General features: G+C 46.9%; 1 protein-coding gene across 1 annotated transcript; it reads right to left on the reverse strand.

The window, feature by feature from the left end:
- Positions 1 to 221: 221 nt before the first annotated feature.
- TMEM212 (transmembrane protein 212) lies at positions 222 to 21,529 on the reverse strand. The gene is made up of 4 exons (XM_077347822.1): positions 21,315 to 21,529; positions 18,244 to 18,303; positions 11,500 to 11,823; positions 222 to 1,988 (listed from the first exon to the last, which is right to left on the reverse strand). The coding sequence occupies exons 1-4, from the start codon at positions 21,477 to 21,479 to the stop codon at positions 1,968 to 1,970; spliced, it is 570 nt and encodes a 189-aa protein (XP_077203937.1). The 5' UTR covers positions 21,480 to 21,529; the 3' UTR covers positions 222 to 1,967.
- Between the last annotated feature and the right edge of the window lie 1,170 nt (positions 21,530 to 22,699).

Genomic DNA, 22,699 nt, shown 5'->3' on the forward strand with positions numbered 1-22,699 from the left:
CTAAGGGTACCAGCTCCAGGTTGGGAAATTACTGGAGGTTTTGGGAGTGGAAACTAAGAAGAGTGGGGTTTGGGGAGGGGCTTCAGGAGGGTAGAATCCCATAGAGCAGGGGTAGTCAACCTGTGGTCCTCCAGATGTCCATGGACTACAATTCTCATGGGAATTGTAGTCCATGGACATCTGGAGGACCACAGGTTGACTACCCCTGCCATAGAGTCCCCCTTCCAAAGCAGCCATTTTCTTCAGGAGGACTGATCTCTGGCCACCTGGAGATCAGCTCAAATCACCGCCATATCCAGCTGCTACCTGGGGGTTTGTCAACCCGACCTCTGTGCTGACCCAAAGCATTCATCGGAAGGCTGGAGCTTGGTGTGAACTGACTGGGAAGGTGAGCCGGTTTGGGTTGAACAATACGCAGAAAATGCCCCCCCCCCTTTCCTTGAAACATTGGGAGCTTTGATCTTTGCTTTTACACGCCAGCAGCTTGTGATCTTGAAAAGGTCAGGCCCATATATCTAGGTTAAAGTGTACTTGCAACATGTGGTTGACAGGTGAAAGAGAAGGGGAAATAACCTTGTTTTGAAAAGTACACATTGGCTCCAGTTCCGTCTCAGACTCCAGCAGAATGTGCATTGTTGGAACAAAGGTCAAGAACAGAATCTCTGCTGGGTCCGCCGGAAATCTTTCCATCTATCCACCTGCCTATGTACGCAAGCATCCGGAGTGTAGTGTTATCACTTATATACTGCTTTTCCCAATGCATGTTCCAAGAAGTGGCATCATCCAGGTAACCACTTGTACCAGGAGCTGACTTGTGGCGGGTTACAGACATCCAATAAAACCCCATTAAAACCCCCATTAAAAGGACACAAAAACCCAAGACATAAAATCACAATAGAAAAGAGAACATGGCAGAATATCACCCCACCCAGAAGAAGAAGAAGAAGAAGAAGAAGAAGATGATGATGATGATGATGATGATGATGAAGAAGAAGAAGAGTTGGTTCTTATATGCTGCTTTTCTCAAAGTGGCTTACAGTTGCCTTCGCTTTCCTCTCTCCACAACAGACACCCTGTGAGGGAGGTGAGGCTGAGAGAGCCCTGATATTACTGAAGAAGAAGAAGAGTCGGTTCTTATATGCCGCTTTTCTCTACTCGAAGGAGGCCCAAAGCAGCTTATAATCACCTTCCCTTTCCTCTCCTGTAATTAAATTAAAATACAGGTCAGGAAGGAATTGTGAGCAGCTCACAGGCTGAAGCAGGATATAGGGGGCAGAGAAATATGCTTTGATGGAAAAAAACTCCACCGGCATTATACGGGATTCACCCCACCGTGGGCTAAACTATATGATTTGGTGGCCACGGGTCTTATTCATGGCCACCAATGCCATTTTAGAGACAGGGCCAGCCATTTAACATTGCTGTAAAGGCTCAAATCTGATAGGAACAATGACACACACACACACACACACAAACACACACACACAAACAGGAGATCTTATCCCTCCACCCATCCAATGCTGAAATAATGGTAGGACCTATGGCTGCCATAACATCTAGTTTGCCTGTGTTAGTCAAGATGCATGGAATCTGTTTGGCTTCACTCTTCTGGTGGCAGCCCCCCCACCCCTCAAGTCAGTTGTCCCTCCAAAGCAACACTGCAGGAGATGCCAGGACTTGCTGCCATCTGGAAAAACCAACCACACCTGCCAAGTACGTGCAGAACGGCTTTGCACATGAACTGAGGCCTCTCTGAATCCTACCGTTGTCTATGTAATTTTGTGTAATTTTCCACGAGGGCTGGATTCTTTGCCATGCAGCCCTGCACAACGCGCGTGTTGACTTGGAAAAGAAAGCATTTTACTGAATCTGTCCAATGGCAAATCAATCAACAACCGATCTCAATTAGACGGGGAGGTCCAGAGACATTTTGTTGAAGGCGTTCGCTGAAGAATGTAAGTTCCAAATCACTGCACATGCCTTTCCCCCTAAAGAGGAAGAGAACGAAACGGCATTTACTATGAACCCTTTGTTTGCTCACTTATGCAAATATTTTCAGCCAATATAGGAAGTTCACTCACCCCCCCCCACGCCCCCCCCCCACATCTCACCTCTTTGTCCTTTTTGTACTCTGGCCCCATGGCTAGCGTGCTTTTTGGATCTCTGCCCTCGCTACGTGTAGTTTAAGATTCCTGCAACTAGCTACTGTGAGAAGTCTGGAGAACAGCTAATAGGGGGACAAGGTGGTTTCAAACAGATCCAGTGAAGATTGGCTTGGTCCATCACATGCAAATTGCAGGGTTGGGCAGCCTCAGTTTGCCTTGGGGACGAGCACAGATACGATGTCGGGTTAACTCTTCAACCTCCATTCGGTCTCACTGTCAGAAACTCGCTCCCCCAGTTTGCTCTTAGAAGAAGAAGGGCCATTTCCCACGGCGATCTTTGTTGCAAATTGTTTGCGGAATGAAAAATCGCCATTTAAAATAGTGGAATTCGTCGTTTTGCACACCTGGCTTTGTAGTGGAATCAGTTGCGTTTTTTAGCGTTTCCCACAGGCTTCCGGTCTCGGCAGAAATCGCTAGAAAGGAAGCGCTATTGCCAAGCTTGTCCCGCCCCTGGCCGTCAAGCAGCCAATGGGCAGCCGTTAGCATGCTCCCAAACAGCCCCTTTCCCTTTAAGAAAGCTTTTTTTAAAAAAAAAACAGACCCATAGCAACGAATCTATGTAGATTCCTTGCACTGGAGAGACCCATCCAGCTGCCTAATGTGATCTATCGTTTGATTGTATGATCGTTGGCACGCTGGCTCGAGTGATAAAAAAAAATTCCCCCCCCCCCTTCTCACGGGCTCGATTTTCGGCTGAATTTATGTGTAAAAAATAAAGGGACTTTATTTCAGCAAACGGGCTTTTATGTGGTTTGTGCTTAGTGACTAAAGGTGAAGGACTGAAGCCAGGGAAGCCTCTAAACAGAAAGAGGCTCGCCGGTGCGTTTATCCCCGCTCGCTCCGAGAAAAAAAAATGGCGATCGCTTCGCCGGAAGTTTGGAGGAGAGATCCAGGGGGAGGGACTTTGAAGAACCAGCTACAATGGTAACGCACAGGTCTTTAGCGCTACTGTTGCAGATTGGTTGCAGGAGTGTATCGCTATCCGGAGGGTGAATCCAGTTTTCTGGATTCCCCTGAAAGCGCCACAACGAAGCGCTTATTGCTGATCGGTTTCAGGATTGTTGCAGATTGTTGACGACGTCGTGCGTTATGGCAAATTAGTAGCGTTTTCAATCGGCAACCATTGTGCTATTTTTAAGCCGTGGGAAATGCCCCGAAGAGTTGGTTCTTATATGCCGCTTTTCCCTACCCGAAGGAGGCTCAAAGCGGCTTACAGTCGCCTTCCCTTTCCTCTCCCCACAACAGACACCCTGTGGGGTGGGTGAGGCTGAGAGAGCCCTGATATCACTGCCCGGTCAGAACAGTTTTATCAGTGCCATGGCGAGCCCAAGGTCACCCAGCTGTTTGCATGTGGGGGAGCGCAGAATCGAACCTGGCATGCCAGATTAGAAGTCCGCACTCCTAACCACTGCACCAAACTGGCTCTCAAGCCAGATGTAGGTTGAAAGGCTAGAGTTCTCTTCCCTTCCCTGCACAGCCCTGAAGCTATTTGAGGCTCGGTGAACCTCCAGTTTCTGGGATATGGACCAAACAAGCTTGCTGTCATCTTGTCCGTTGGAGCCTTGTGAGCCAGAAGGAATCTACAGAGGGTGAAGATTTGAAGGATGCTGGCAAAACGGAATCCTGTGGCAGTGGTAGAGTTGAGGCAGGAACAAATGCTGAGGAGGGGAGTCACAGAACTAGGCTGCCATCCTTCAGGAGGGAAAATCCAGAAAGAAAAGAAGCTGTGCAATAGTGACTATACATCACATAATAATGCTTCCAAAAGTGCAACAATATTATATGAAAGATGAGTAAGCAAGCATAAGCAATAAATATATACATTTATAAATTTGTATGCAGAAGTTCAGCAGGTACATTGCAAACATTAGTCAGAGCTGAAGTCCAACAGGTATAGTACAAAAGTATGTTCAGATTGTAGTCCAAACGAGGATCTGGTAGTGCCCCATTTCGCAAGGGGTCTTTTTCAGGTCCGCTGTTGTACTTTACTGTTGGACTTCTCATTTGGCTCATCTTTTTGTACTACACATTTGTAAATGTATGTAATTATTGCTTATGCTTGCTTAATTATACTTCTTTTAATATTTTTGCACTTTTGGAGGCGCTATTATTTAATCTTTAGTCACGAATACACAGCTTCCTTTCGTTCTGGATTTTTCCATTTAATGTGTATCACATTTGTTCTGTGTTTCCTGCATCCTCCAGGTGGGGGCCTGGTGACCGGGAATTACAACTGATCTCTCGACTTCAGAGATCTGTTCTCCCTGGACAAAATGGCTGCTCTGGAGCGTGCAATGTGTGGCATAGAATCACAGAATCATAGAATCATAGAGTTGGAAGGGGCCATACAGGCCACCTAGTCCAACCCCCTGCTGAACGCAGGATCAGCCCAACGCATCCCAAAGCATCCAAGAAAAGTGTGTATCCAACCTTTGCTTGAAGACTGCCAGTGAGGGGGAGCTCACCACCTCCTTAGGCAGCCTATTCCACTGCTGAACTACTCTGACTGTGAAATTGTTTTTCCTGATATCTAGCCTATATCGTTGCATTGTGTAACCTGCCCTCCCCAGTCTTTACCTTCCAAATTTCCATGGATTTTCCAAGCCAGAGTTGGCCACCCTAGATTTGATGAAGGTCAAAAAGAAGAGACCTTTCATTGTCTGGAATGGTGAATGCCATAGAATCACAGAGTTGGAAGGTACCTCCAGGGTCATCTAATCCAACCCCCTGCACTATGCAGGACACTCACAACTACCTGCCTACCCACACTGACCCCAATTTCATGTCCAAATGATCCCCCCCCCCATGTCAAAAACAGATCCAAGCCCTTCCTGTAGTTTCTCTGTTTGCTGGGTCTCTTTGTTAGCCTTATAACCATACAGCAATTCCACTTCTCAAAGTGGCATGAGTGGGGCAAAATCCTCATTGCTGCTCTCAACCAGATTCCCGTAGACTTTCCTTCTTGACATGTACTGACAGCCAGAGAAGGATGGAACTCCCCCCCCCCCCCGTTTGTTTTGACTCTTCCCTTCTTGTTTCCTCCCATGCAGGAGCATGCTCCTTCCCATGGATTTCTTCCCCTTGCCCAAATGGGAACGCTTACTTCCATGATGTGTGTGTGTGTGTGTGTGTGTGTGGTGGTGGTGGGGTGGCAGTTGTTCTCTGTTTCTTCAGCTCTAATGCTTCACTGTAACATTCCTGGATCCATTTGTGTGTTATGCTTTTAAAAGCAATCCTTCTTCCCTCTTCCCCCCCCCTTTCCTGTCCAATAATTAAATGAAAACAAGCTGGATGATTGGATTTCGTGGAGGAGGAGAAGGAAGAGGAAAGAAGGTGGTCACACAGGCAGCTGGATCATGTCTGGGTCAGTGCCTCCGGACCTTTCATCCTGCTCCGGCCGCTCCAAGAATGCAGACTCTGTTGGCGAAGGCTCCTTCGTCTTTGAGCTCCTCAGTTAAAGATATAGGCTTATGAGCGAACTCTCGTTTATGGACTGGCGTGAGTCCATCCCGCTCCATTCAGCTTTCCCTTTGGGCTGGCTCTTCGGGAACGCACACTAATCACTGTGCTGGAGATAAGAGGATAAGAGGACAAGTCCTCTGGTGGATTAAAAACTGGCTAATTAACAGGAAATGCAGAGTGCGTACGGACGGGCAGTTTTTTTTCCACAGTGGATAAGCAGTGGGGTACTACGGGGCTCAGGGTCGGCACTACGTCCGGTGCTTTTAAACTTCTTCATTAATTATTTGGAATTGGGAGTGAAGTGGCTCGGTTTGCAGACAACACTAAGGGGTTCAGGGCGGCGAGAACCAGGGAGGACTGCAAGGTACCCCAGAGGGATCTGTCAAAGCTGGGCAAGTGGGCACCATTGTGGTGAATGAGGTTCAACGTCGGCAAGTACAAAGTAAATGTACACTGGAGGCTAGAATCCTAGCTAGAAATATACATTAATGGGGTCCAAACAGACCGTAACTGACCAGGGCCTATTCTGCACACATGGGATAATGCATTTCAATGTACTTAGATGTAGATTTTCCTGTTCTGCACAGGCAAAACCAGCTGCAGAAGCACGTTGAAACTGCATTATCCAGCCTGGGCAGAATTGGCCCAGGAGAGAGAGCTTGGAATCATGGTTGGAAATTCAGTGAGGAGGTCAACTCATGATTGCAATAAAGAAGACAAAAGCTATGCTGGGGATTATTAGGAAAGGGATTCAAAACAAATCAACCAGTATCATAATACCCCAATAGAAATCCATGGAGAGGTGTGGCATCAACTGGACCAGTGGTTCTCTACCTGGGGGTTGTTACCCCTTTGGGGGTCGAATTACCCTTTCACAGGGGTCGTGGCAGGGCAAGCAGCTTGGCTGCGGTGGGCGCCATCCACACAACTGCCTTGCGAGGTAGATCGAGATAGAGCGTTCGCCTGTTTGGAGCAGCGGAAAAGAGCGAGATTGACATGGTGGGACAAGAGGCAAGACTGAACTGAGAAATCCCAGAAAAAAACTAATTCATATACAATCATGAACAATGGATATTCACACCATGGGTCAGTTTGGGTTTAATTTCTGTGAAAGAACCCTTGCATAATTTTATGGTTGGGGGTCACCACAACATGAGGAACTGTATTAAAGGGTCACGGCATAAGGAACATTGAGAACCACTGCCATAGACAGTTCTATGTGGTCTGCTCGCATGCTCAATGAGTGATGTGCATGTTTAGGAAAAAAGAGGCCTCAAGGGAGTATGATGCTAAGGAGGATATTCTCCAAAGGAGCCATTTTCCCCAGGGGAACTGATCTACATAGCTTGAAGTTGTAATGTCAGGAGATCATAGAATCATAGAGTTGGAAGGGGCCATACAGGCCATCTAGTCCAACCCCCTGCTCAACGCAGGATCAGCCCTAAGCATCCTAAAGCATTCAAGAAAAGTGTGCATCCAACCTTTGCTTGAAGACTACCAGTGAGGGGGAGCTCACCCCCTCCTTAGGCAGCCTATTCCACTGCTGAACTACTCTGACTGTGAAAAACTTTTTCCTGATATCTAGCCTATATCGTTGTACTTGTAGTTTAAACCCATTGCTGCGTGTCCTCTCCTCTGCAGCCAACAGAAACAGCATCCTGCCCTCCTCCAAGTGACAACCTTTCAAATACTTAAAGAGGGCTATCATGTCCCCTCTCAACCTCCTTTTCTCCAGGCTGAACATTCCCAAGTCCCTCAACCTATCTTCATAGGGCTTGGTCCCTTGGCCCCAGATCATCTTCGTCGCTCTCCTCTGTACCCTTTCAATTTTATCTACGTCCTTCTTGAAGTGAGGCCTCCAGAACTGCACACTGTACTCCAGACAGCCAGGCCTGGACTCTACCTGTTGCTGCTCCGGATGGTTTCCTTCTCTGGGTGTTTCACATCTTAGCAGGTCCCTCAGTCAAGCTCCCCCACACACTTGTGCTCTCAGAAAGCAGGCGGAGAGGCAGGCAGCTGCTTCCACATTTGTTAAGTAGCTTGGGAAAGGTCCGTGTGGTTTGAGCCTTGCTGATCAATGAACCTGGCTCCTGGGAAACCCCTTGGTTCAGAAGCCCAGTAAATGAATCTGGGACCATTAGCGAAATCCCAAATCTGGTTTCACACTAAGGAAGGATGATTGCACCGTGTTTTATTTGTTAGTTCGTTCGTGTTATTTGTTTGGTGGTCCTTATTTAAATAAGAAAGGCAGTATTGCTTACTGAGATTTGTTCAGGCTGTGTGTGTGTGTGTGTGTGTGTGTGTGTGTGTGTGTGCACGCGCACACAGACATAACAAATGGAACGAAAAGGCTCTTAGTGGCAAAGCTGAATGTTGAAAAATGAGAATAGGAAGCGTGCTGTCCACAAAAAACAGACCACTGTTTACATATCCCAAGTGCCTTATTTATATGGTTCCTAATTTTCTGATTCTCCCTGTTCTCATCTGGGGGACATGAACTGACCCTTCATCTGAAGAAATGAGCAGTGACTTATGAAAGCTCATACTCTGCCTCAAATTTTGTTCGTCTTTAAGGTGCTGCTGGATTCTTTGCTACTGGCTCTTTGTTATTAACAGGCCATTGATCTTTCCCCCCTCTAATCTCATTTTCTTGTGTTTTGCTCTGAGTTATGGCCTCTTTACCTCTTCCCTGGGCATGCAATGTTAAGCCAGTGGAACGACTCACATGTCAAGTAGTTGAAAAGCCAGGAGAGGTATGTTGGAAGCTGGGATAAATAACTTAAGCAACCAGCTAAATAACATCACTTTGTTTGTTTATTTATTAATTTTATGTATCACCCTACCAAGCAAGGAGGTGAACATCATGGTCTTCACATCAACAGTTAAAACATTTCATTAAAATACAATTATAAAATTTGAAATTAGTAAATTTAAAAATTGAATGGCAGCCTCCTCTTCTTCAGGAACTAAAGTGTGGTCTTGGGCATCTTTTTGATAGGGAGGGCCTGGTAGATGTTTCTGCTTCATTGGCCCCAACCAAAAGCCTGGTGGAAGAATGCTATCTTGCACAACCTGTGGAACTGTGTTAGTTCCAGAATGGGTCTGGATGTGCTCCAGGAGCACATTGCACCAGGAAAGGGCCAGGATGGAAAATGTCCTGGCCCTGGTTGATGCGGGCCATGCCATTAAAAAAAACATACTCAGAGCAGGAAATGGAGTGGGGAGGGCGGGTGCAAGGGTGGAACAACGCTACAGAGACTATCACGCTTTTCCCCGTCCATACGGGCTTGCCCCTGGTTGCTCACTGGTATCTCACTGATGGGATGTGAGATGAAAATTGGCTAATTGACTTTTTGCCATTTCCTTCATCCCAAGGCAAACCTGGGCAAAATCCAAGCCAACCCCTGGACAGTCTCAGGATGCAGGCGACGTCATATGGAGGGGGCTCTAAAACCCGCCAGCAACCAGAGGCTGTCCAGGGGCAGATTCCTCATGCGGAAATGGTCCAGGGATTGAACCTGGGACCTTTAGCATGCCAAGGAGGACTCAGGCAGAGGTCTTTCGCATCACCTACTGCCTGTTCCTTTTAACTGGAGATGCCAGAGATTAAACCAAGGAGATGCTGTACTACTGAGCCATGGACCGTCCCATTGAGCAGGATAGTCTGATGATGAGCTATTGTTGTGCAACAAAGGTTAAATGTAGCAAATGCCCCTGAATTAAATTAACTCACAGTGTTGTGACCTGACACCCAAACTCAAGGGCAGAGGTTAACACAGGGCTCCCTAGAGCATCTTTCCGATGCTGTGCTCTCAGGTTGCAGGAGAAGATCAATGCTATAATGAAGGTGTTGCACTTCACTTGACCTCTGGTGAAGCCTTGAATTGAACTACCTGGAGTGACTGACGCAAGAAGCGGCACAAGGGAGCATCTGCTGTGGCCAGTTTACTTTGGAATTCAGAGCAGGTTATCTGTTCCAACTCGTGTCCTTCTTCAGAATATTAGTGATGTGCCTGCAGTTTCATTGTGGCAGCTCAAATAAGAACAATAACGAGGAAAAACAGGTACCCTTCTTTTAGTTTAAGTGCGCAGGAAATACTTAGCATACTAGTGAACAAGCCAAACAAGTGAAAGCCTTCCACAAAAGCTTGTAATATGACCTGCCAAAGAATGTTTTAAATATAACTGTAGAATGCATATTTCTTTTGAGTCTACAGGGCACATTTTCACATCTGGAATGAGGGAGAGTTGCCTTTTTCCTCCAACTGTTTTTAAAGAAGTCTAGATAATTTCTAACTGATCTTTGAGCTGTCACTAGCCTCTCCATAACCTCCTTGACCATCCATGAAAACCATTAGAATCACATAAAGACAATACTTGCCATAGCCACTCAAAACATGCAGAATGCTCAGTAAGCTCAAATATTAATTCCTGTTTTGACCCCAGCAATTAATATTCATAATGAATGGAATAGCCAGTGAGGGGGGCAGTCATCTGGTCATGGAATGGGGGTCACTGTGGGTGGGCAGTTAGTTGGGAGTTTTCTGCGTTGTACAGGGGGTTTGACTACATGACCCTTGAGGTCCCTTCCAACTCTATGATTCCATGATTCTATAAGTAGAGCTAGAAGTCCCTCCATGAGAAAATACTGACCACCAGCTTACAACATGGTAGGCTTCAGCTGGGGTTACTTGGCTTTGCTATATGTTCTAATGCAGTGGTTCTCAACCTTCCTAATGCCGCAACCCTTTATTATTATTATTATTATTATTATTATTATTATTATTATTATTATTATTATTATTATTATTATTATTTAATTTTTGAAAAAATTTTAGACCGCCCTTCTCCAAATAGGTCTCAGGGCGGTTTACAACATAAACAGTCAAAACACAATAAAACCCCCATAAAACCCCCAATTTACGTCAAACAACAAGTCACATATAACATATAAGCGGCGGTGGTCACAATTCTGATCGTATTTACCCGACTTCCCCCAAGTTCAGCCTGGTGGGGAGAATAATATTCAGAAAAAGGGTGGCGCCAATGTAATAGATCAAACAATGATCTCGATGTTAGAGATCTCAATATTGGAGAGGTGTGTTTGCTACACACAAGCAATAAGGGAAACAAATAAATCCCCACTGGCAAAAAACACCAACGTCTCCCTGGGGAGGAACTTCCAAAGTTCTGGTAGATCTGAGAAGGCCCTTCTGGGGGTCACCACCCACCTGTCTTCAGAAGGGTTATTATGTTTTGGTGACCCCCAACCATAAAATTATGCAAGTGTTCTTTCACAGAAATTAGACCGAAACTGACCAATGGCGTGAAGATCCATTGTTCATGACTGCATAGAAATTGTTTTTTTTTTCCTCTGGGGTTTCTCAGTTCAGTTTTGCCTCTTGTCCCACCATGCCCATCTCGCCCGGCCAAGCTGCTCGCCCTGCCGCGACCCCTCTGAAAGGGTTGTTCGACCCCCAGGTTGCAAACTACTGTTCTAATGGATAGTAAGGCCTCTGACCAATTCCCATATGGTTAAATAGTCATCCCTGTTACTGATTGGTTGCAGTTGGTGTTGAATGGAGATCCCACCTTGAGATGAAGAGAGCCTTGACTCTTAATAACTCATTCCCAGAAAATCTTGTAGGTCTTTATGGTGCTCTTGGACTCCAAGCTAGTTGCTCTACTGCAAGCCAATATGGCTGGCCTCTGAAACTTTCTCTGTCAGGAGAAATATGGCGGGTGGGCTACATTTGATTCTGCGAGCCTGCATCCAAGCTTTAAACTGCTGGGGAAAATACTTATTCCTGTCCAGGAGAACACCCATGCACTGCGATGAGTACCTTTGTCCCCGGCAATGGTTAATACTCACATTCAGATGTCCAAACTGAAGCAGCCTTGCTGTGAGTTTGGCCACCGTGGCCACAGAGGCACAGAGTATGGCAAGACTGGAACAAAAGTCCAGAATCTTCAGTGTCACATGATACCATTCATAGTGCAGGGGATCTTTGCAGATGGATGCCAACTTGCCATAAGGAAAAGGGAACAGAACAGCGTAACCAAGGTAGTTTGTTCCCGAGATCCCAGCAAACGAGTAGTAGCAATAAGGTCCAAGAAGGAGGGACTCAATAGCAATGGCACCTTGGACTGGAGAACTGATGATACTGAAGATGCAGAAAGTGAAGCCAGATTCCCACTGGAATAAAGGCAAAGACCTATTATTAGGCGGTCTGAAGGCTCATTTTACGTTAATTGGGATGCAAGAATCTTTTAGGTAAACATGCCACGACTTTACTTTTCCTCCAGGTTTTCCTCCTTGCCATGGTCAAACAAGGGGTGGCCATCAAAGGTGGCTCCACCCTAGAATATGGATGGTGACCTTTAGCGACCTTCAAAGCATAGCTCATTAACTCATGCAGGTTCCTCCCCATGCCATTCCTGCTAATCTCCTAGCAGTCTTAATTAGTTGTGGAACTAGCTATGGAGAAATGCTCTCCACCCAAGAAGTCCGCCTGGTATTTCAGTTATTGTGACTTTCCTCTGCAAACGAGTCCATCTGCAAACTAGTAATTTGCAGAACAGAAAGTGGTGGGAAAAGGAGCCTCAATAAACATCCTTTAGGAAATACTTAACACACAGGCATGCAAGACTGTGTGTTTGCATCTTTTCTTTGTTTCCTTGCTCAGCCCAAACACTTCAACAGAATATGTGTATTCTTTTAATCCTTTATTAAAACTCCTTATGTTTTGAATGCTTTAAGTCTGTTCTTTGGGACCATCCTGTGCCTATTTGGTCTTGCTACCTGAAGTGTGGTTAAAAGGGTCAGTTCTCCAGCCCTAAGAGTGTACATGTGCAGTCCTGCACTAAGTCACCCCCTACAGTAGCTTGTGGAATGAAGCAGGCACATGTAGCAAGTAGACAGAACCTAAAATGACAAGGTAGGTACACAGTGTAACACCCATTTAGCAGGAGATCATAGAATCATAGAATAATAGAGTTGGAAGGGACTCAGGATGTCCTCAGGATCACGGGGGCAGCAGGTACCCACTTTGTTTTTAGCATCCTGGGGAATGAGAAGAAGGGGTATGAGGTTTTCCTGACATCTCAAGGTACAACCATAAGGAAGAAGCTTGTGAATCCATTCCCTCCCACAGGTTTTCAAGCATCAAGACTTTCCTGACTGGTCAGACCATCCGAAGCAGAGAGAATCATAGAGTTGGAATTTTTCACAGAGTAGTTTTTCAGAGTAATTTTTCACAGAGCAGTGGAATAGGCTGCCTAAGGAGGTGGTAAGCTCCCCCTCACTGGCAGTCTTCAAGCAAAGGCTGGATACACACTTTTCTTGGATGCTTTAGGATGCTTAGGGCTGATCCTGTGTTGAGCAGGGGGTTGGACTAGATGGCCTGTATGGCCCCTTCCAACTCTATGATTCTATGAAGGGGTCCTACAGGCCATTTTAGCCCAACCCCCCTGTTCAATGCAGCCTAAAGAACCCAGGATAGGGTCCAGCTACTGCTTGAAGACTGCCAATGAGGAGGGAACTCACCACCTCCTTAGGCAGCCAATTCCACAGCTGAACTACTCTGTGAAATTTTTTCCCTGATATCTACCCGATATCGTTCTAACACATAGTTTAAAGCCATTACTGCGGGTCCTCTCCTCTGCTGCCAACAGGAACCTTTCCCTGCCCTGCCCTCCCCTCCCCTAAGTGACAACCTCTCAAATACCACATGGAAGACCACATAGAGTTGAAAAATGCTGAAAGGTCCTTTGTGGACAGAGTGGCAGCAGAGGGGGGTGGGGAGCGAATGCATTTTTCCTGATACTGATGCAGCATAGTCTTTTAATGATGGCCTACGGCGCAATCAGCCCGCTTTGGCATGCACTGAGAGCCTGGCTATGCTCTAGTTGTCTCCCATCCTGTTTCATATATGTTAGGTCCACTGAAAAGGAGGGGAGGCAAAGGAATAAATGATGCAATCTGGGAACTGTGTCCAAGGCCAAGTTCCTCAAGTCAACCAGGCCATCAACTGAGAAGCTGTTGGTGGTAGTGGAAGAATCCACCCTGGGGGTTCTGGAATCCAGTTGGCTCCATGGGTCCCCCTGGGGTGGAAATGCAGTTGGCAAAGTCTATCATGCAGCCCTAAGCAGAGTTGCACTCTCCTGATCACACTGACTTCAATGGACTGCACAAAGATGCAGCTCTGTGGACGATTGCCTTCTTCATCCTGTAAATTATGGGCTGTCCTTCTCAGTAAGACGAAATATACCCTGTACTTTACTACCCAAAGCGGCTTATAATTGCCTACCTTTCTCCTCCACAACAAGCACCCTGTGAGGTAGATGGGGCTGAGAGAGCTCTGAGAAAACTGTGACTGGCCTAAGGTCACCCAGCTGGCTTCCTGTGGAGGATCAAACCCGCTTCTCCAGATCAGAGGCCATGGCTCTTAACCACTAAAACCACTATTGGTTGCAGTCACAGTGTACATCATGGGTCCCACTGCTTGAAGAATTTTAATTATTACATTTGGAAATGGGAAACAGATTTCAGGGGCCTATTAAAGCTTAATAAAAAGGTAAAGGTATCCCCTGTGCAAGCACCGAGTCATGTCTGACCCTTGGGGTGACGCCCTCTAGTGTTTTCATGGCAGACTCAATATGGGGTGGTTTGCCAGTGCCTTCCCCAGTCATGACCGTTTACCCCCCAGCAAGCTGGGTACTCATTTTACCGACCTCGGAAGGATGGAAGGCTGAGTCAACCTTGAGCCGGCTGCTGGGATTGAACTCCCAGCCTCATGGGCAGACAGCTTCAGACAGCATTTCTGCTGCCTTACCACTCTGCGCCACAAGAGGCTCTTATTAAAGCTTAATACAAACATAGAAATGCATTATGCTCTGCATTATATTTCTGCGCTACAAATAGTCACCTTTCCTTTTATATCACATTTTTATCCCACCCTACCTCCAAGCAGCGGGAACACAGGGAAGCATGTGTGAGTCATAGAGCCTCCATTTTGGCCTCAAAACAGCTCTGAGAGGTAAAGTAAACTGAGGAAGAAAGACTTCCCTTTTGAGCCCAGCTCTCCCCAGTCCAAGACTGTTACTGAAATTACATGACAGCCACAAAAATGGCTGCTCCAAAATGGCTGCCACAGGAGCCGGAACCAACCACAAAATGGTGGCTGCAGCTTGACACAGTGAAGATCCTTGTGCGGTGGTGGCAGTGGGTACAAAAGCAATTAAAGAAAATCTGTACAGCCAACCCAATCTCTAATGGGGGGGGCATCATCTGGGCATTGAATTGTGGTCACTGTGGGTGGGCAGGTAGTTGTGAATTTTCTGCATTCTTCAGGGGGTTAGTTAACCCTGGAGGTCCCTTCCCACCCTATGATTCTATGATAGCCAATCAGAAGCCTTCCTTGGCAAAAGCCCTACCCTACTTCCTGTAACCACTTGGTAGGTACTATCACACTCACAGGCACCCCATTGGAGACCCTTGCTCTATGGCTTTCTTCCCTCCTTCAACATGGACAGAGGCACGAAAGCCTGGGAGCGGGATATGAAAAGAGTTCTGAGCAGAGAGGACATAACAGTAGACTCGGCTGTGGAGTGCCCAATGAAGTTGGTGGAAAATTGATTCCCAACAGGCAAATTACTCTACGAGCAATTAAATCACGAAATTCACTGTGCGTCGATATAATGTTGGCCACTAGCATAGATAGCTTTCAGAGGAAATGAGATGGGTCCATGGTGGAAATGTCCATCCATGGCTACCAACTGAGGAGGCAAAAAGAAACTCTCATACCCAAAGGCATTAAGCCTCTGAACACGAGTGATAGGATGTGACAACAGGGGAAGGCTTGAGCCTCCACATCCTCCTAGCTGGCCCTCAGGGTCATCTGGTTGGCCACTGTGTGAAACAGGATATTGGCCTAATCCAACCTCTCATGTCTTAATGCTGGCCAACAATGCCAGAATGGAGTGGATTTTATTAGTAAGCAGGCTTCTGCAAAAGTACGAACAACTGCCACCCATAATATTTCCCCCTGCTTGTTTTCTACAGATATTCCAGAATATGACAGTCCATAAACAATTACTGCCATGGTGATCTCAGTGGGAGGGGGAAGAGGGAAAAGATCCAGACCTCCGAGGGATCTCCCTAAGGCAGTGGTGTCCACGCAACGTAATTCTCAAACAAAGTTAGCGGGGCAATCTCCCTTTTCTTTCAGCTTTGAACACCATCCTGCTGTTACTGCAACAGGGGATGATAATAATAACAGCCTGGCAGAAAGAAAGAGGGTGTGGGGTGAGGCGTGTTGTGGAAAGAGCTCTTTTTCAATCACGTAAATAGTTCTGGCTGAGAAGGAGAGGCACTGGATGCCAAAATGCGGAGTGTAAGAGGGATTACTTATTTATTTTCCATGTATCAAACAGAAAAATGACTTTTTTTAAAGGTTTGAAGCCTTTAATTGGCTTCAACTAAATTTCCTTCTTGCATAGTAGTAAATATCTCTGAGTCCTGCTCGGTTTTGTCAGTCTGGAAGGATGTTTTTAAAGTGTGCCTACTATAAGGCCAGGCTTCTTTAACTGAGGCTGTAGGTGGGGGTGTGGTGGTGGTGGTGGTGGTGGTGGGGAAATCACTCTCTCTTGCTTCCTGAGCCTATCCCTAGATTAATTCCACCTGCCTAGACTGATATACTATACAGAATAGGAAAGCCTTTCTCAACTTTTCTACCACTGAGAAACCCCTGAGACATTCTCCAGGCTTCAAGAAACCCCAGAAGTGGTGTGATTGTGCAGAATATGGTTGGGAAGCACAGCTGTGGACACACCCACCCAGGGCCCCTCCCCTTCCCACCCCCTCCAGGCCTAGAGGTGGGGTGGGTGGGTTGACATGACCATATATGGTCATATCACCTGATAAATATTTAACAAATATTTAAAAATATATTAAACATTAAGGTAAAGATATCCCCTGTGCAAGCACCAGGTCATGTCTGACCCTTGGGGTGATGCCCTCTAGTGTTTTCATGGCAGACTCAGGGCCATTTCGCACGGCTTCAAAATAGCACAATGGTTGCTAATTGAAAACGCTACTAATTTGGAATAACCCACGACGTCGTAGACAATCTGCAACACTCCTGAAACCGACCCGCAAAAAGCGCTTCGTTGTAGCGCTTTCAGGGGAATCCCAAAAAGTGGATTCACCCTCCGGAAAGCGATACACTCCTGCAACCAATCTGCAACAATAGCGATAAAGACCTGTGCGTTAACATTGTTGCGGTTTCTTCAAAGTCCCTCCTCCTGAGCCTGTCCTCCAAACTTCCGGCGAAGCGATCGCCATTTTTTTTTCCCCGAGCGAGTGGAGATCAACGCACCGGCGAGCCTCCGTTTAGCCAGTGAGGCTTCCCAGGCTGCAGTCCCTCCTCAGAGCTGTTTACAGTCACTAAGCACAAGAAGCCCGTTTGCTAATGTATTTTCCCTTTATTTTTCACACTGTTTCGGCTGAAAATCGCGCCCGTGAGGGGGGGGAGGGTTTTTTTTTTTTCCCCACTCGGAGGCAGCGTGGCCACGATCAAATGACAGCTCAAACAGAGGCTTCCCGGCTTCAGTCCCTCCCCTTCAGTCACTAAGCACACACATTTCACACATTCCATTCAGCCGAAAATCGGGCCCGTGAGAGGGGGGGGGACTTTTTTTTTCTCACTCTGAGGCAGCGTGTTAACGATCAAACGATCAAACGACAGCTCAAACACCCCAGGCAGCTGGATGCGTCTCTCCGTTGAAACGAATCTACCCAGATTCGTTACAATGGGTCTGTGTTTTTTTTTAAAAAAAAAACCTTCCTTAAAGGGAAAGGGGCTGTTTGGGAGCATGCTAACGGCTGCCCATTGGGTGCTTGACGGCCAGGGGTGGGACGAGCTTGGCAATAGCGCTTCCTTTCTAGCGATTTCTGCCGAGACCGGAAGCCTGTGGGAAACGCTAAAAAACGCAACTGATTCCACTACAAAGGCAGGTATGCATAACGACGAATTCCACTATTTTAAATGGCGATTTTTCATTCAGTGACCAATTTGCAACAAAGATCCCCGTGCAAAAAGGCCCTCAATATGGAGTGGTTTGCCAGTGCCTTCCCCAGTCATTACCGTTTACCCCCCAGCAAGCTGGGTACTCATTTCACTGACCTCGGAAGGATGGAAGGCTGAGTCAACCTTGAGCTGGCTGCTGGGATTGAACTCCCAGCCTCATGGGCAGACAGCTTCAGACAGCATTTTTGGTGCCTTACCACCCGGCGCCGCAAGAGGCTCTATATTAAACATTAGCTCCTATCTATTCAGGAAACCCTTCCAGGGCTGTCAAGAAACTCCAGGGCTTCATGAAACCCTGGTTGAGAAAGCCTGAAATAGGCCCTGACCTGGATAGCCAATCTCCTCAGATCCCAAAAGCCAAGTAAAGTGAGTAGTATCTGTATGGGAGACTACCAAGGAAGACTAAGGTCATATGTGGAGGCAGACAATGGTAAACCACTTCTGAATGTCTCTTGCTTGAAAATCCCACAGGATCTCCACAAATCAGCTACAATAGAAGAAGAAATAGAATTGCCAGCTATATCTACCAGGTATCTCTGGGTCCATTGTTTTTCAGCCAATGCAATTAGTGTACCTGCGATTGCGGCCTGTAGAGAGAAAAGGAAACATATGCTTACTCAGCATGAGGTTAGTGATTTTACAAGTGCTTTGTTTTCTCCAAAGGATGTAGCAAAATAAAATTTGTTCAAAATTGCAATAACAAGAAACAATTCCACCAGCTGCAGGGCAGTCTGTATCATGCAGCTACTTAACTGGGTATCTATCTGAGAATCCTATGTTTGAAGAATTATCATTAGAGCTTTTGGTGGGAGTGAAAAACTTAGAGATGGGGTTCGGCAGGTTTCCATGTAAGTGACGGGTATAAGAAAACAAGGAGATGCTTTTGAGAAAAGCTCCCATTCAGTAAATACTCCACTCCCTTCATGATTTACGTGTTGGCAGAGCTTAAATCAGCCTTTCTCAACTTTTTTGCCATTTAGAACCCCCTGAAGCATTTTCCAGGTTTCGAGAAACCCCAGAAGCGGCACAAACATGCAGAATAGGGTTGGGAAGCATAGCTGTGTACACGATCACCCGGGGCACTTCCCCTGGGATCGAACTTCCGGCCTCATGGTCAGAGCTTCAGACAGCATGTCTGCTGCCTTACCACCCTGCGCCACAAGATTATTGTGCCTTACCACCCTGCGCTCTTATTATGGTCATATCACCCAATAAATGCTTACCGAATTTCAAATATATATATAAAATTAACTCCCACCCATTCAGATAACCTTTCCAGGGCTGTCAAGAAACCCCAGAGTTTCATGAATGCCTGGTTTAGATATACAATGAGGGGTAAAGCACCAGTCTACTTAAAAGAATAAAATAGTTTTATTTTGTAGAAAGGAGAGAGAGAGAGAGAGGAGAGCTAATAGTCTAATTCAGCAGTGTGGGCGGTGCCTAGTTGACTCTGATGGGTAAGGAACATCCCATATTGTTATCATTAAATACACATTGTGTTGGGGACTCCTGTGGTAAATAGACCTCCCTTCCGAGACAACAGGGACTAGGAATGCATTAGCCAGGATAATATTAGCCCCACAAAAACCCTTGACTTTTGCAAGACCTGATGGCTTTGCATATTGTACACAGCGTCTAACAGTGTCTCCATTCTTTTAAGACCCAGATTTTGACTTTCATGGCAAATTCCAGCAACAACACCATAGGAGTTTTGATAGATTTCTTATGGGACTAAGCCTCAAATTATAATCTTGGCCTTGATGGACCACACCAAAAAAGAAAAAGTTCCCATGAAAAAAAAAAAAAAGCAGAAACATCTGGAGTCACGAGTGGCTGCTGGCAAAAATTTATCAGGCAGAAAGAGAGGAAGAGAGCGAGAAAATGCTAGCAAAAGCTCCAAGGGTTTCTGGCCAGAACAAATAATACAACAGAATCAGAACATTGTGATGAGAGCTCTTCTGGCCTGCGAAGAGGGCCAGGCCCTGTTGAGCAATCAGCTTTTCCAATCGAGACTCCTTCAATTTACACATGTGGTCGAGGGAACAAAGAGGGACAGAGCTGCAGAGAGATTATTTCACCCCAACGGAGACTGCTCCAGCCAGAGATTTAAAGCTATTAGATGATCAGTTTCCACTTTGCTTTAAATACTCTGGCGAAGAATCTTGCTTTCTATCCCAAACTTTGCATAACTTCACTTTTTTAACACTGCGTTTTCCCTTTGCGAGCTCTGCCCTTTCATTTTCATCACAAAATGTGTTAATTTAGGGGTGCCAGTCTCCAGATGGAGCCTGGAGATCCCCTGGGATGATGACTCATCTCCAGACAATGGGAAACCAGGTCCCCTAGAGCAAGGGTAGTCAACCTGTGGTCCTCCAGATGTCCATGGACTACAATTCCCATGAGCCCCTGCCAGCGTTTGCTGGCAGGGCCTCATGGGAATTGTAGTCCATGGACATCTGGAGGACCACAGGTTGACTACCCCTGTCCTAGAGACAATGGCTACTTTGGAGGCAGACTCTATGGCAGCCCCTTTCAACCTTTTGACTATGGAGGAGCTCCTGAAATGATGTTTCAGGCTTTGAGGAGCCCCGGAAGTGAAGTCAGCTGGCCACGCCACCCTGCCACGCCCCCCAGAAGTGACATATCACCAGAAGTGATGTCACCACCCACCTTAACGGACAGGATCGAGGAGGAATGAGTAGGGGAGAAATAGGACGTGGTTTAAGGCTGGAGTAGGTGAGGAGGCTCTGCTCCTCCCAGATGCAGAAATCGCGAGAGAACTCACGTTCAGGAGGGGGAGCAACGGAATTGGCTAGTCCCCTAGCTTGTGGGCAAATCCTTTAAGGCAGGAGGGGAAATACAGAAGATCCCCTCTGGAGCTCCTGCAGACTCCTGGGAGTCCGTGCTCTATGACATTATGCCAAATGCCACCATTCCCAGTCTCCCCCCCCCCCCCCCAAATCCTCAGGAATTTCTCAACCCAGGTCTGGCACCCCTACTTACTGAAGTGATTGTGGACTGCCTACAGCCTATCTTTGGGGAAAGTGGGTAAACAATTTATTTACCTCCATGTATAACTCCACCTTGCTTTCCAATGGGGACCCAAAGTGGTTTCCGTCATTCTCCTCCCTCTGTTTAACCTCACACTCCCCAACGAGGTAAGTTAGGCTGGAAATGGGTGACTGGCCCAAGGTTACCCAGCAAGTTTCCGTGGCAGAGTGGGGCCACCCTTATGGATGCCAGGCTCCAGGTGGGACCTGGGGATCCCCTGGGGATTACATGGGGATTTCTGGGATTACATGTCATCTCCAGATTAAACAGATCAGTTCTCCAGGAGGAAATGGCTGCTTTGGCTGGTGGCCGCTATAACCTTGGGCTACTTTGGAGGGTGGACTTTGAAGGCCATCCCTTCCCCAAATCCCACTCTCCCTAGTCTCCCCCTCCCAAAAAAAAAACTCAAGAAATTTCCCAGCCTGGAGTTGGCAGCCTGGTTTAATCCATACTAAATTCTGTTCCTCTCTCTCTTCTCCAGTCAATTTACCTCTGAGCACTAACCTCCTTTCCTGGCCATTATTTTCCTTTCTTTATTTCTGCCTACCAAAGCTCCATTCCAGATGGGAGAAGCAATGCGGACGCTCCATCCAATAAACTGAGGCTTGTAGGACAAAACAGGGAAGAAGGCAATAATTCCAGAGATCAGGCTCAGAGTTGCAAAGGCAATGAGGATTCTGCCAGTGACTGCGAAGAAATTCCTCCTTTCCATTGTGAATGTCTCTCTCTCTCTCTCTCTCTGTGCCTCTTTCTTCTCACAGTGTGTGGTTTGCATTCAAGCAGTACACAGAAGTGTCTTGGAGACGGTAGCCATGAGGCCTTCTCATTGTTTGCTGACTCTGATTTGGAAACCCACTTCAGGTTCACTTCAATAAGTTCCAGGGAAATGCAAGGGATTAACAACGCGACAGCAACTTGCACACAGACAGAATAATCCGTGCAATCTACCCCTTCCTTTTAATAATAATAAAAAAACCCTTAATTTATAAAATGCACGAGGCACAACCCATTTGTGCTTTCACAGAGCGGAAGCATTTCGGAAAGAAACACAGAGCTGGAAAGGACCTCAGGGGTCATCAAGTTCAACCCCCTGCACACTACCTCCTTCCCCTCCCCCTCCCCATTCTTGTAGTGACCTCTGCTTTATGCCGGGAGGAAGGCCAAAAAAGCCTCCAGGATCCCTGGCTCTCTGGCCTAGAGGAAAAACTCCTTCCTGACCTCAAAGTGGAGACGGGGCACATAAGAAAGGGCCACAAGAGCTGGACAATTGCTCATCCTCTCCTGCCCCACCCCCTGCCTAATTCACACAACCAGCATTGTGATTCCGCTGAGGCATCTTCCTTCTTTTGCTGTTTCTTCTCTTCTCTCTCCATTGGAGCTCAGCCAGAAGGATATTGGGGCCAGACGTTCCTGAGCATGGGAGGGTTTATTCAATTTCAAAATGAGGAATTCAATCATTTCTTCCTCTGAAGGTGATTCCTGCAAATGCCCCACCAAAATAGCCTGTGCACAGGTGACTGGGCTGCATTCGCGAATTCAGGATTCTCCATTTGCCTGTCATCATTGCCGTACCTAAGACAGAGACCTTTTCATTGGAAATGGTGCTTTTGCATGGGAGTATAGTGGGCATTATCAGAATCACAGAGGCTGATTCCACACGGGCAGAAAGGCTGAGACAGCAGCCATATGGATGTGATGCTAATCCCAGCTTCCACGTGATGCAGCTGCTGGGCAGGCCCCCTCCTGGGCCTGTTGCGGATTGGGCCCTCAGTCGTCCCAGGCTAAGGTAATGCTAGAGAATCCACATTCCCACAGCCAGCTGAAGGGGCCAACAGAGCCTATCCCATAACTGGCCCCTATGGACAGGGAAGAGCCAGCCTGGCTTCCCCCTGCCCTACAATACCTCAGAGGGGGCAAAAGATGCTCCAGTTG

Source organism: Paroedura picta, chromosome 8 (assembly GCF_049243985.1).
Source record: "Paroedura picta isolate Pp20150507F chromosome 8, Ppicta_v3.0, whole genome shotgun sequence".
Taxonomy (NCBI): domain Eukaryota; kingdom Metazoa; phylum Chordata; class Lepidosauria; order Squamata; family Gekkonidae; genus Paroedura; species Paroedura picta.